The following is a 15405-nucleotide window of genomic DNA, read 5'->3' as shown; positions in this document are numbered from 1 at the left end:
CCAAGAGTGTGCAAAGCTGTCATCAAGGCAAATATATTTTGATTTGTTTAACACTTTTTTGGTTACTACATGATTCCATATGTATTATTTCATAGTTTTGATGTCTTCACTATTATTCTAGAATGTAGAAAACAGTTTTTAAAAAATAAATAAAAAAACTTGAATGAGTAGGTGTGTCCAAACTTTGGACTGGTACTGTAAATCAAATAGGGGTTTGTGAATCACACAATGGATCACACAATAACATGTATTGCCACATATCGGGGAATGTTCCTACGTGTGACTAGGTGGTAGAAAGTCACAGTGTAGGCTAGAGTATTGTCAGTGTTCTCATTGTTGGCTACCGTATAGGTGGCTAGTGTCCCATTGCAGAAATGGGCAAGCAGGATATGAGGCAAAAGTTTCAGAATATCTGCTCCACTGAACTTGCAAAATATCTTCTGGTTCTTTTTTTAAACAAAAATGTGGAGCAAACTCAAGAACCTTAAATGTCTGTTGAATTTTGTTGTATTATAATATAAACTGTATTTTAAATATACGGTTTAATAAAACATCATTAGATTTATGATTATAAACAAAATAAGTGTAATGTAAGTATGTGTTATTGCACCTGATTTTCTCTCTAACTCCGTCACAGGCACACCAAGTTGTCACCAGAAAGAGGAAATGCCTGAAAAACAACCAAAAGCAGTTACTCCCTAGTAACTATAGGAGAATGTATACATGGAACGCATTTGTATGACTCAAAAAGCAAAATGTTAATTCATGTCTTGTATGTTTATTAGTATAGCCTACCTTCAGGATTTGCAGTGCAAGGCAAAAGTATAACAAGTAGAACCTTTCGACGTAAGCAGCCTTAAGTACTTAATATCTGACACTACAGACACCAAATTAATTTAGCTCTACTTAAGGCTGCACTTTTCCCCCCAGAAGTGTCCCATTTACTCTCTATCCTCCTGGAGCAAAGCACCATGATGGGCTGGACTCTAACTCATGGCAAGCCAGCTTTGACTTTGGTTGATGGTCTGCATTTCCTCACCATCTCGGATCCAGTGCGTTCTAGTCGGCACACGCGTTGAATCATGTAAAGCAGCCCCATGGGTATTTTGTTGTGTACAGAAGCATGTCGATTACCTTACAGATTGGAATATGCTTGAGGTAGCTCATCTTCGTGGCATTAGCTTCTGGTGGGGGGAAAGGTGTCATATCACACACAGACATGTAAATGATGGCTTATGATGTACATATGGATTTTCACTGTAAGGAGAATTCTCAGGCACGTGTTCTCTCATCAATGCTCTTTTGACCAGACCTTTTCCACCAGCTATGTTGATATGCAACTTGATTACAATAATAAAGCAAGATGAGATAACTGTTACAACTTCTAACAGTGGTGAGTGGAGGAGTCAAGCGCAGAGAGCAGGTAATTCAGTTTGTGGATATTTTATTCCATAGACTGTGGAGCCACGACATGCAAAACACCATGAACACCATGAAACAGCATGAAACAACCCGTCCCAAAATACAACGGACTAAAACTGTCCGGAAAAATACTGATTACACTCATACACCAGATAACAGGAAAACAAGCCCGCACAAATACCCAGCGGGCCTAGTGCCCTTAAATAGCCTACAAACAAACACTAACTCAAAACAGGTGTACCAAATTACCCAATAAACAGAAACAAATGGAAAGGGAATCGATGGCAGCTAATAGGCCTGCGACGACGACCGCCGAGCGCCGCCCGAACAGGAAGAGGCACCATCTTCGGCGAGATTCGTGACAATAACAAGTGTCCAAGTTATTTCAGAGCCACCAAACTAATCTTGCATGTCTGACTCATCGACACTGTGTCGGTTGGAAGTGACCAATAAACCAATCATACTAGAAAGAAAACTGTTAATATCCAAGACCTTATCTGCAAAAACCATCCAAAATTAAAACAGCAGCATGCTGTGTAGATATCTGAATAACGGCAGAGACTTGCTATGTTTCAGTAGGATTCACGTGTGACTGAGAAGGACATTTTTTATTCTAAGCACAACATTAGACATTGAACATTTCCACTTCCTTTGACTCAGACTGGGATTTTGGTTCAACAACTGAGTGGAAGCTGGAATTTGTTCATTTAGAACGTCAGTGCATAACCCTGAAGAAATCGTCTGGGCTGATCCGCACATCTAGGAGGGAATGATGGCATTATGGTATGATATACACTATTGTATACTGGAACTATCGAGAATGTCTCAGCCTATGATGCCATTTGTCAATGGCTTCATCCCGATTAATCACAACTGTGAAGCTGTTCGCCACCATCTCACATGTCTAAATGATTGATACTTGTACGACAACAGAAGTGTGTGCCTTTTGAACGGCTATCGCAGGGAAGCATGTGCGGTTCATGGTTCCGTTGGCATCCAGTCATCGGCTGAGGGCTTTCATGTAAAATGTTACAAAGAGATAAGGTAATGGCCGCATCATTACAAGCACCTCCTCAGCAGTCAGTACCTTCACAGCTGTTATAAGCTCCAAAAAGTTCACGATGGGCTTCCTTTGTACCCACAGGCTTACCATGTCAACACAACAGTCTCCCCAGATGTGTTCGCAGAACAAGCCAAGGCAGTCTAGATAAAAACTAAAAACATGAGCACATGAATCGCATAATAGAAAGTTACTATTTTATTTGAATTCATTAGACTCAATGAATGATCTCAAACATTTATTGTGTGTTTCATCAATCTTGTCTTTCCACAGTGTGAGCCTGTTGCAGTGCGGGTTTGATTTATTTTTACCCAGAGACACATGAAGCATCAGGAAGGCTTACTGTATATCATGGATAATTATGTATGTAATGTCCCATACCTTAGTGATCATCGGAAAGTCGACTGACCCATAGACCCAGACAGCGTGGGCGGATGGAACTACTGAAATGATGGAAGGCATCTGACAATAATGCACCCCTGACCTTCCCTGTAATTCAGGGATCTAGGTAAAGCTGTAGCTTCCGCTGCATATTTCAATGCCACCTCGGAAATGGCTCATGCCCACCACAATAAATTGACTGGTTACTACTACAAGTACTAAGACAGTAAAACAAACAGTATACTCACATTATCATGTGCTATAGCATTAACAAGCAGATTAACAAGCAGATTAACACTTTATTTTAATAGCAGGGGCTCGCTTGTTTGGAGTCACCGATATATTGAATGATGTCTTTCCATATCTGCAACCTCTGCTGGGGTAGCGAAAGGTATGTAGCTATGTGCTATGTATTTTAACACTTAAGGGGTGATGTTTGCTTCCAAAAATAAGCAAAGCCCATGGTTTTGACACATTCTTCATTATACCTCCACAGATAAAGTGAATCCCTTGGGTGTGTAGAACATTTACAGGCAGAAGTAATGTAGCGCTTGGACAAATGGAGCATCAAGAGTGGAAAACAGATGAGAGTCTCGATCTGGAAGTCATCCATACATTAGTCATCCAATCATATGTGCAGTGTCTAAATACTGCAAGTTCAATACATCCGGTTCACTAGAGCCGCAACCACTGTAAATGTGAATAACAGTTGTAATGGCCTCAATGTCAGAAAATGAATGCTGTTGACTAAAATAATACATGTCATTTAGCAGACACTTTTATCCAAACAGTACCTCATAGTGTCAGCCACCCACGCTAGCGTAAAACCGGAGCCTTCGCTGTCTATTACCTAATCTACACACTCCAATAAACACTTCAACGACTACATTCGTTTCAGATATAAATACTTTCCTTCCATGTTATATTACGGGGATGTTCCTACGTGTGACCATTGTGACCGGCTGGTAGAAAGTCACAGCGTAGGCTAAAGTATTGTCAGTGTTCTAATTTGGTATACCATATAGGTGGCTAGAGTCCTATCACAGAAATGGGAAAGCAGGATATTAGGCAAAAGTTTAAGAATTTCTGCTCCACTGAACTTGCAAAAGATCTCTTGGATATTCTTTTAAACAAAAATGTGGCGCAAACTCAAGAACCTTAAATGTCTGCTGAACTTTGTTTTGTAATAGAACATGTATTTAAAATGGTTTAATAAAACATTAGTAGATTTATGATGCTAAACAAAATATTGTAATTCAAGTATATGTTATTACACACACACACACCAAGTTGTCACCGGAAAGGGGGCATTGCTGAAAAAAAACGAAAGCAGTAATCAATGACTAAGCTTTGCAGCCGTACACTAGGCTATTACTGTATCAACCTTATTGTACAAAGGGCACAGTCTATTTTCACAGACAACATTCTCAGTCAGCCCTGATCATGACTGACATCATCAAGGCCTCAGATGATAGTTGAGAGAAACTTTTTCCCACAATAAAAAGAGAAAGGAGTCCCCCCATTTTTATGAGCACCGCTTTCCCCTTAGCCTGTGAAAACAGTAAGCACAGTAGGACCTGAAGGTTGCTGATGCTATGCTATGAGACATGATGGGAGCTAGACTGCAAAAACTGGTTGAATCAATGTTGTTTCCACATCATTTCAACAACAATAAACCAATGTGATGATGTTGAATCAACGTGGGGAAATTATTGGATTTTTTAAAACCTAAATCCAATGACAAAATGGCGCCGGAGGAGATTGCCGCCGTTTTACGGTCTCCTAACCAATTGTGCTATTATGTCTTTTTTCTTTCTTGATATTTGAAAATGATTTTGTACATAATGTTTCTGCAACAATATCTTACGGAAGAAAAGAGCTTCTGGATATCAGGACAGCGATCACTCACCTCGGATTAGACAAAGATTTCTTCAACAACAACAGCAGCGGTCTGTGCATATTTGTAAACAACAGCTGGTGCACAAAATCTAAGGAAGTCTCTAGATTTTGCTCGCCTGAAGTTGAGTATATTGTGATAAACTGCAGACCACACTACTTGCCTAGAGAGTTTTCAGCTATACTTTTCGTGGCTGTTTATTTACCACCACAGACAGATGCTGGCACTAAGACCGCACTCAGACAGCTGTATAAGGAAATAAGCAAACAGGAAACCACTCACCCAGAGGCGGCGCTCCTAGTGGCCGGAGACTTTAATGCAGGGAAACTTAAATCAGTTCTACCAAATCTTTATCAACATGTTAAATGTGCAACCAGAGGATTTTTTTTTTCTAGATCACCTGTACTCCACACACAGAGACGCATACATGGCAGAGACACGTACAAAACAGAGACGCGTACAAATCCGACCACAACTCTATCCTTCTGATTCTTGCTTACAAGCTAAAATTAAAGCAGGAAGCACCAGTGACTCGGTCTATAAAAAAATGGTCAGATGAAGCAGATGCTAAACTACAGGACTGCTTTGCTATCACAGACTGGAACATGTTCCGGGATTCTTCCTATGACATTGAGGAATACACCACATCAGTCACTGGCTTTATCAATAAGTGCATTGAGGACATCGTCCCCACAGTGACTGTATGTACATACCCCAAGCAGAAGCCATGGATTACAGGCAACATTCGCACTGAGCTAAAGGGTAGAGTTGCCGCTTTCAAGGTGCGGGACTCTGACCCGGAAGCTTACAAGAAATCCCGCTATGTCCTGCAACGAACCATCAAACAGGCAAAGCGTCAATACAGGGCTAAGATTGAATCATACTACACCGACTCCGATGCTTGTCGAATGTGGCAAAGCTTGCAAACTATTACAGACTACAAAGGGAAGCACTGCCGCGAGCTGCCCAGTGACACCAGCCTACCAGACGAGCTAAATCACTCCTATGCCCGCTTCGAGGCAAGCAACACTGAGGCATGTATGAGAGCATCAGCTGTTCCGGACGACTGTGTGATCACGCTCTCCGTAGCCGACGTGAGTAAGACTTTTAAATACATACAAGACGCACATACAAGACACATTATCCCGCATTATCCCGCGGCCAGACAGATTACCAGGACGTGTGCTCTGGGCATGTGCTGACCAACTTGCTGACATATTTTTTTTATTTAAAAAAATAAATAATTAATTTGACCTCTTTTTCTCCCCAATTTCGTGGTATCCAATTGTTGTAGTAGCTACTATCTTGTCTCATTGCTACAACTCCCGTACGGGCTCGGGAGAGACGAAGGTTGAATGTCCTACACAACCCAACACAGCGCGCGTCCAACCCGGAAGCCAGCTGTGTCGGAGGCAACCTTGGCTAGCGCGCACTGCGCCCGGCCCGCCACAGGAGTCGCTGGTGCGCGATGAGACGAGGAGATCCCTACCGACCAATCCCTAACCCGGACGACGCTAGGCCAATTGTGCGTCGACCCACGGACCTCCCGGTCGCGGCCGGTTACGACAGAGCCTGGGCGCGAACCCAGGGACTCTGATGGCACAGCTGGCAGTTGCAGTACAGCGCCCTTAACCACTGTGCCACCCGGGAGGCCTTCACTGACATTTTCAACATGTCCCTGATTGGGTCTGTAATACCAACATGCTTCACCATAGTCCCTGTGCCTAAGAACACAAAGGCAACCTGCCTAAATGACTACAGACCCGTAGCACTCACGTCCGTAGCCATGAAGTGCTTTGAAAGGCTGGTAATGCCTCATATCAACACCATTATCCCAGAAACCCTAGACCCACTCCAATTTGCATACCGCCCAAACAGATCCACAGATGATGCGATCTCTATTGCACCCCCCACTGCCCTTTCCCACCTGGACAAAAGGAACACCTATGTGAGAATGCTGTTCATTGACTACAGCTCAGCGTTCAACACCATAGAACCCTCAAAGCGCATCACCAAGCTAAGGATCCTGGGACTAAACACCTCCCTCTGCAACTGGATCCTGGACTTCCTGACAGGCCGCCCCCAGGTGGTGAGGGTAGGTAGCAACACATCTGCCACGCTGATCCTCAACACTGGAGCTCCCCAGGGGTGCGAGCTCAATCCCCTCCTGTACTCCCTGTTCACCCATGACTGCTGCATGGCCATGCACAACTCCAACACCATCATTAAGTTTGCTGACGACACAACGGTGGTAGGCCTGATCACCGACAACGACGAGACAGCCTATAGGGAGTAGGTCAGAGACCTGGCTGGGTGGTGCCAGAATAACAACCTATCCCTCAACGTAACCAAGACTAAGGAGATGATTGTGGACTACAGGAAAAGGAGTACCGAGCACGTCCCCATTCTCATCGACGGGGCTGTAGTGGAGCAGGTTGAGAGCTTCAAATTCCTTGGTGTCCACATCAACAACAAACTAGATTGGTCCAAACACACCAAGACAGTCATGAAGAGGGCACAACAAAGCCTATTCCCCCTCATGAAACTAAAAAGATTTGGCATGGGTCCTGAGATCCTAAAAAGGTTCTACAGCTGCAATATTGAGAGCCTCCTGCCTGACTGGTTGCATCACTGCCTGGTAAGGCAATTGCTCGGCCACTGACCGCAAGGCACTACAGCGGGTAGTGTGTACGGCCCAGTACATCACTATTTTTATGGAATGGTCTGCCTACCCATGTGAGAGAAGCAAACTCGGTCTCAACCTTTAAGTCTTTACTGAAGACTCATCTCTTCAGTGGGTCATATGATTGAGTGTAGTTTGGCCCAGGAGTGTGAACGTGAACGGAAAGGCTCTGGAGCAACGAACCGCCCTTGCTGTCTCTGCCTGGCCAGTTCTCCTCTTTCCTCTGGGATTCTCTGCCTCTAACCCTATTACAGGGGCTGAGTCACTGGCTTACTGGTGCTCTTTCATGCCGTCCCTAGGAGGAGTGCATCACTTGAGTGGGTTGAGTCACTGATGTGATTCCCCCCCCCCCCCCTTGGGTTGTGCCGTGGCGGAGATCTTTGTGGGCTATACTCGGCCTTGTCTCAGGATGATAAGTTGTGGGGGCTGTGCTTTGGCAAAGTGGGTGGGGTTATACCCTCCTGTCCGGGGGTATCATCAGATGGGGCAACAGTGTCTCCTGACCCCTCCTGTCTCAGCCTCCAGTATTTATGCTGCAGTAGTTTATGTGTCGGGGGATTAGGCTCAGTTTGTTATATCTGGAGTAATTCTCATCCGTCTTATCCGGTGTCCTGTGTGAATTTAACTATGCTCTCTCTAATTCTCGCTTTCTCTCTTTGTTTCTCTCTCTCGGAGGACCTGAGCCGTAGGACCGTGCCTCAGGACTACCTGGCATGATGACTCCTTGCTGTCCCCAGTCCACCTGGCCGTGCTGCTGCTCCAGTTTCAACTGTTCTGCCTGCGGCTATGGAATCCTGACCTGTTCACCGGACGTGCTACCTGTCCCAGTCCTATTATTTGACCATGCTGGTCATTTATGAACATTTGAACATCTTGGCCATGTTCTGTTATAATCTCCACCCGGCACAGACAGAAGAGGACTGGCCACCCCTCATAGCATGGTTCCTCTCTAGGTTTCTTCTTAGGTTTTGGCCTTTCTAGGGAGTTTTTCCTCGCCAACGTGCTTCAACACCTGCATTGCTTGCTGTTTGGGGTTTTAGGCTGGGTTTCAGTACAGCACTTTGAGATATCAGCTGATGTACGAAGGGCTATATAAATTAATTTGATTTGGAGCTAAGCTGCCTGCCATCCAGGACCTCTACACCAGGCAGTGTCAGAGGAAGGCCCTAAAAATTGTCAAAGACCCCAGACACCCCAGTCATAGACAGTTCTCTCTACTACCGCATGGCAAGCGGTGTCGGAGTAATCTAGAAGAAAAAGAAACGCACACCTATTTAGGCGAGGTGCTGGCTAGCGGAGTAGAAAACTTGAAAATAAAAGAGAGCCGCACACTCTAGGAGCTCAGATGCAAAAAAAATTATTACCAACGTTTCAACAGCCAAGCTGTCTTCATCAGGGAATAATCACAAACACTGCGGGATGACTCGTTTATGTAGTGTTAAAAGACACAGGTGTCTGTAATCATGGCCAAGAGTGGCCTAATATCATTGGTTAATTATCAAATATTAAGATGTCATACAAAGAACAGCATACAAACAACAAATGGATAGCATACGATCATAAATTCATTTGACTACACAAGCTTCAAACAATTGCAAAGTCACAATAATCACAAGAATGGCTTCAGATCAAAGTCTACGTAGCGGTACCGGAGTGCCAAGTCTAGGACAAAAAGGCTTCTCAACAGTTTTTTCCCCCAAGCCATTAGAATCCTGAACAGGTAACCAAATGGTTACCCAGACTATTTGCATTGTGTACCCCCCCCCTCCCCCTCTTTTACGCTGCTGCTACTGTTTATCTTATATGCATGGTCACATTAACTATACATTCATGTACATACTACCTAAATTGGGCCGACCAACCAGTGCCCCCGCACATTGGCTAACCGGGCTATCTGCATTGTGTCCCACCACCCACCAACCCCTCCTTTTACGCTTCTGCTACTCTCTGTTCATCATATATGCATAGTCACTTTAACGATACCTACATGTACATACTACCAGGTGTCTGTATATAGCCTTGCTACTCTTTTTTCAAATGTCTTTTTACTGTTGTTTTATTTCTTTACTTACCTACACACACACACACCTACCTTTTCCCCCCGCACCATTGGTTAGAGCCTGTAAGTAAGCATTTCACTGTAAGGTTTACACCTGTTTTATGTGACAAATAATGACAAATAAACTTTGATTTGACATGGTGAAATGTTTTGTTGATTTCACTTTGAATTCAAGTTAGTTGACAAATGTACTTCAAATCTACCTTGAAATGACATCTGTGCCCAATGGGTGGTGACTCATAAAGGACTGAATGGGTGTGTAAAAAGGTTACTTCTGTACTCACCACCCTGAAGAACGCTGTGAAGGAAAACTGGAAAGTCTGTTGATTGCCTATACAGTAAATACTGACCATGTCAATTTTGGGGTGATTTAGGATTTTGATATTGTATTCACTTATTCTGAAATTGAGATCTATATTAATCTTTGGACAAAGAATATTATCTTTACCTACATACCATGTCATGTCATCGTCTTGCAAGGTCCAATTGAGATTGCTGATGGTAGTCCTAAAAGTCCCAAACACATTTATAGACAAACCCCCTTAAAATTAAACAGTTTGACACTTTGCATTAGGCTATATTATTTTTGCATCTTAATATTCTCATTTAGGTTAATTACCTGGTAGACCAACATTATTTGTAGATGCAGGTGAGTGATGGCAAGATTCGCATACAGTAGGTGTGTCACGAGATCAGCCAGTAGCCTTGTCAAATGAAAGGGCATGCGCGCTAAAAAGATGCGCTCTCTCTGAAGTTGAAGAGGTGGGTGGCGGGAGTCTGTCAAGTGTCAGGGCCGGAGAATGACTTGAGAAGGTAATTCATCGCTATATGATTAATATAGTTTCTGAAAACTTTATTTGGTAACAATTTAGATTTTATTTATTTATTTCAGTGTTCCACATCTGACATAATTCCAGACTATTTGGTGTATGCTAACTTTTTTTGTTGCGGTTGGTAGGCTAACGACCAAGGCCTGTAGTTAGCTCAATTTAATGTCGTTGTCATTTATGTTTCTTACTTTGTATTGGAAGACCACAGCCTGCAATCGCCGATATTTTCAAAATGTTGCCTGGTCAGGCTACTGTAACAAGTTCCATCATTAACATGTCGAGATGATGTGCAATGTATCAAGGTATGAGGCTCTTCTATGTGTTTAATGCAGGTGTTGGGTTACATGGTTTCAAGAGAGGATACAAGTAACGTTAACAGTTCCCCAACATTGGAGGAACAGAAGGCGTCTTGAATAACTGGTAAGACATTAAATTACAGTATTGCTATAGTCAGAGAGAATTCTAATTTGATAAATAGCCTTAAAGCATATTTTAAAAATCCATTGTGAGGGGCAGCCCCTAGACTGCATACATGTAAATAAGGCCTATGTAATGTAAATGATTTCATATTTCTATTTTGATGTCAAGAGGACCAATTATGAATAATTATATATAATAATTTCCACAAATTCTCTTTTCTAGATGGAGATGGCTGAAAGAGCAGAGACAGAGTACACAGAATCTGACACATTTTGTGATTCACCCAGGAGAGGAAAAACCAAAAAATCAAAGAAAGACAAATGTCTAAAAAAGAACAAAACACACAGGACAGAGTTGAAAGACACTGGTATTGAAGAGAAAAAGAAAACCAAAAAGGCCAAAGGTAACAGGAAGAAGAAAAAGAAGGGAAAAGTAGCCCTGGGATTACAAGATAGCTATTTTATTTTTGAGGGAAACAGTGCACCAAACTCTCCAATAAAGCCAATTAAGTCTAGGGGGAAGTCCACTGTAAAATTTGCTGTAAAACATTACATTAAGAAACAGGAACATTTGCCGGTGGTTAGTGACTTAGTGAAGGTACCCAAGAAGAAGGCCCAGAGAAAAAAGAAAGTTGCATTTGATTTATTCCCTGATTACATACAAGCAAAACAGCCAGAAGTAGTCAAGTGTTGCACCTCAACAACCAAAGATACTTTTCCCTGGGAAAGCCCCAAGAGTGACAATGAAAGCAACTTTTCTGGGACTTATCAGTGTAGAGAGGGGCAAGAACAGGGAACAGAGTATGGAAAGGGACAAACCAACTCGCAAAGTACTGCTGAAGATGCCAACAGTGAGGACCTGTTCATAACTCAGAAGAAATTCAGAGTACTAACATCTTCAGATCACTCCAGCAGTGGAGGCACTGGTGAAGCCAACACCACAAAATTGGCCAGGCATACCAAGTCACTCATAGAGCCAAAAGAGGAGCCACTGCTCTGGAAGTCAACATCTGAGACAGCCACTCAAACAGAGAACTTCTTTACCTCAGAGATCTCCACATTCCTCAGGTTTCACCAGTCGTGTGGAGCTACCGAGTGCTCAGAGCAACCTACTGACCTGTCTCTCCCTAACAGGACGAGGGCAGAGATGGGCATACATCCCCCATCTCAAAGAAAAGCCAATGAAGAGGAAACAAGCCCCCCACTTGGCCAAAAGTCAGACACAACGTCAAGTGAGGAGAATGACCCATTCTGGCGGTGCAAGAGTCAAGTTAAGGCAGTTCAGATGAGACTGAATGAATCTTTCTTCTTTAAGATGAAGGGCGAGGGACAGTCCCCAAGACCACAATCTCCCTTGATGAAACTTACACAGGCCTGTGGTAGGAAGAAAACAAAAAAGTAACAAGTGAAGTTTAAACCCAAACTTCCCCTCAAGAACTAAAAAAAAGTCAAAAACAATACAATTTTATTAGTGATAGTCATTCAAAAGGATACATTTGCTTTGTGGCGTTCTTTGTCCCAGGTTTCCAAAATAGGTTCATTTTATAGTTTTATATGTTTAAGTTTAATTAAAAACACATTCAATAAAAACATGTATTAATGCACATTTTATGGAAGAAATTGCATGTCACTCATCAAATAAAGTTTCTTAATTTGTCATTTTCTTACAATCATTTAGTGGATCATTAGCTGTGGTAGCAATAGCAGCTTCATGTGCAATACCATCACCACAGTACACATCACTAATTGATAACCTTTATTATTAGTGACATTCAACTGAAACACTATTCATGTAAAGCGTACACTAATTGTGCCTGAATAGCTTGATTCCAATCCACTTCCATAGATGAAAAAACACATAGACTGGGATGGTGACTGGTAACAGAAGACTGTAGAAACACACACTGCTAGTGCTTGTACATCCCTGAGGGAAATTATCATCCACAGTTGCAGAATAGAAAAGTCCAAATAGGGAGACTATAGGAACCAGTACTGTGAGGGTAGAGAGAGATAACATATTGACTTCTAGCTAACAACTAATTTCAACTGTTCAGGGTCAAGATCTTCTTGAGTCTTTACTGTTTGTGTTTTATGCCTGCTGTGCTGGTTTCACTGGTGTTGCAGGTTCTTTTTTAATCAATCTTGCATATTGGGAATCATGTTGGGAATCCCATCAAATATCGGGTATGCGATGCCAAGCTCCTCGTTGATGAGTTCATTGGTATTTACCTCGTACCTGCGTGATAAGACGAGAGTACAACAATTAGGCTAGCTAGCTAATTGTTAGCTGATGCTACCTATACAGCTGAGACAAAAAAAGTGGTGTTTCTGTCTCAGCTATGCCATAGCAAAACAAGATCGTCGTTGGATTAGGTAAACTAGTATAAATATGGCAATGTATAACATGACTCACCTCAATTGCTTTTTGGATAGTGGACAAACAACAAATTCGAGCAAGGATGTGTCGAAGTCCTTCACAACTGTCAAATGCCTTACAGATACAGGCAGAGGTCAATCACATATTTGACAAACCTTTGAATACTCCGAGTTTCATTAACTCATCTTAAAGAATTCTGAAACATGACCGAAGTAGCCAGCAGATGTGCCTTTTAGGGTGTTGTTGTTTCTGCAATGAACAGCAGCTCAAGCTAAACTGGAAGAACACACGAAATTGCACTGGTGCATCACAAATATAGTCCCCAGTATCTGATTAACTAGTTCCGTCCTCTAGAAATTCAACTGCACGTTTCAGATTTTCAACAGCAAATAGTGAAAATATTAAAAAGCACTTAAAAAATCAGAGCCGGTGTTAAATTGTCAGCTATATGAATATTACAGACGACTGATACAGGCTAATATAAAAAAAATAGTGTGCAGATTTGACAAGTGTTATACATGCCTGACCACGAGATGGTAGCACAAACTCACAGGTATTTTACTCAAATATAATGGCCGTGTTTGAGAGGATCAAAGCCGTAATGTGTCATTGGTAAATCGCCTGCACGATCGGCGGCAATGTCGAACAAGCCCAAAGTGTGTGGTTATTTACATCAGCGTTGCCATGTCCCCAGTTTTCTGAAAATTAGTCTACTTTGAAAACGATGTCGGGGGTGAAAATGTATTGTAACGACCCTGGGTTTATAAGCGCGGACATCGACTCTGCCGCATGAGCATGCTTTAGCCGCACAGTCGATAGCGCGCTGGACTTCGGACAAGAAGTTCGAGGGTTCGAGGCCTGCTCCCTGCTGTTTTTATTACAGTGTTATTGGTCGCGGATAACGGGTTTTTGTCCTACTTTTAAATTGCACCGCGGCCGCCATGGTTGCTGAGTGGAAGAGTGAGTAGTGGGGAGAGAGAGTGAGTAGTGGGGAGGGAGTGGGAGTACTGAGCGCGTGTGTGTGTGTTGACAGCTGAGTGATAGAGAGCATGGCAGCGATGCTGTCCTCTCACTCACTAAGCTCCCTGCAGCCGCTCTCTCAACACACACACCTTCAGCCCTCCCCACCACTTGCTCGTTCACTCAGTAACAGCCTGCCCCACTGCCTGATAGTCAGCAGCAGCAGGTAACGGTGAAATTAATCGAATATTTTTTTCTCAGAGAAATGTCATGGCGGCTTGGTCGAATTTAGAAGTTGCCCAAAAACCCGCAATCCGCGACCAATACATATTCAACCACGACATCGTTTTCAAAGTAGCAATTTTTTCCCGGACAACTGGGGGCATGGCAATTGATGTGAGATCAACAAACTAACAGCACGAGATGGCTACATACTTCTCTCCCTAAAGTGCCAACTCCTCTTGTTGCTATTTTTTAAGCCTTGTGGCCGGGTTTTGAGTGGTCATTGTGCTAGATTTTTTTTTCAGACAACCCTGATTTACATTTTAGTCATTAGCAGACGCTCTTATCCAGAGTGACTTACAGTTAGTGCATTTATCACATGATATATCCTTACACATGATATGGAAATGAGTCGAGTAGAGATGATGTTTTATGCATTTAAAGTCATTACAGCCTTTATTGTTCAAATGCATCTTTAATGAAAGTCACATAGGCCTACAGAAAAGGTAAAGGCCAAATATTACATTGAGATTGTTAAAAAAAAGTTGGAAGAAGAAAGTGATGTATTATGGTTGAGTTGCGGATATTGCTCTGAGAGTTTTTAGTGAAGGCATCCAAGTGTTTTAGGTTCTGTGAGCGCACTGCTAACATAATAGAATGCCTTCAGGTTCTAAACTGCAGCAGTGTAATTAGATTGAAGCCTGTGAGTATCCAGTTCACCGTTACCATCATTACAAACCCTGAGGACAAGCTTCTGCTTCAAGCAGGAACACATAACTTGATGAGGCTGAGGCTCCTCTCTGATTACATTCCATAAAGAAATATCAAACTTTGCTACCCAGTGAAATCTGATAACCTATTTCTGATTCATACCGTAGACTACAGTTTACTGTGTGCAGATACTGAAGAAAATAATCCATATCTCAGAATGATTTGATATCTATCACAAACTTCAAGGTAATGTCTCTTTAAAAGCATGTTTACAAAAAAACAACAGATACTGCAATTGTTTTTTCCAATAAAGTTCACTTTGCCTCTCACTTCTATCTTTCTAACTGACATTCTTTCATCCATGCATGTTTCTCCTGCCCAGGC

At 42.6% G+C, this 15405-nt stretch overlaps 2 protein-coding genes across 2 annotated transcripts; one reads left to right on the top strand and one right to left on the bottom strand.

Annotated features, from left to right (window-relative positions):
* Window positions 1–10979: 10979 nt before the first annotated feature.
* LOC118942938 (uncharacterized) lies at window positions 10980–12408 on the top strand. Its single transcript, XM_036958037.2, has one exon. It carries the CDS (start codon window positions 10981–10983, stop codon window positions 12151–12153), a length of 1173 nt encoding a protein of 390 aa, XP_036813932.2. The 5' UTR covers window position 10980; the 3' UTR covers window positions 12154–12408.
* Window positions 12201–13384, bottom strand: zgc:162634 (phosphatidylinositol glycan anchor biosynthesis class Y). Its single transcript, NM_001160512.1, is given in 2 exon segments — window positions 12201–12987; window positions 13165–13384. A coding segment is annotated over 1 exon segment (213 nt). The 5' UTR covers window positions 12769–12987; window positions 13165–13384; the 3' UTR covers window positions 12201–12555.
* Between the last annotated feature and the right edge of the window lie 2021 nt (window positions 13385–15405).

This window comes from Oncorhynchus mykiss, chromosome 2 (assembly GCF_057628025.1).
Source record: "Oncorhynchus mykiss isolate SJ-2025 chromosome 2, ASM5762802v1, whole genome shotgun sequence".
NCBI lineage: Eukaryota > Metazoa > Chordata > Actinopteri > Salmoniformes > Salmonidae > Oncorhynchus > Oncorhynchus mykiss.
The sequence above is the reverse complement of the archived record's forward strand: the minus strand, read 5'-3'. Positions and strand labels throughout refer to the sequence as shown.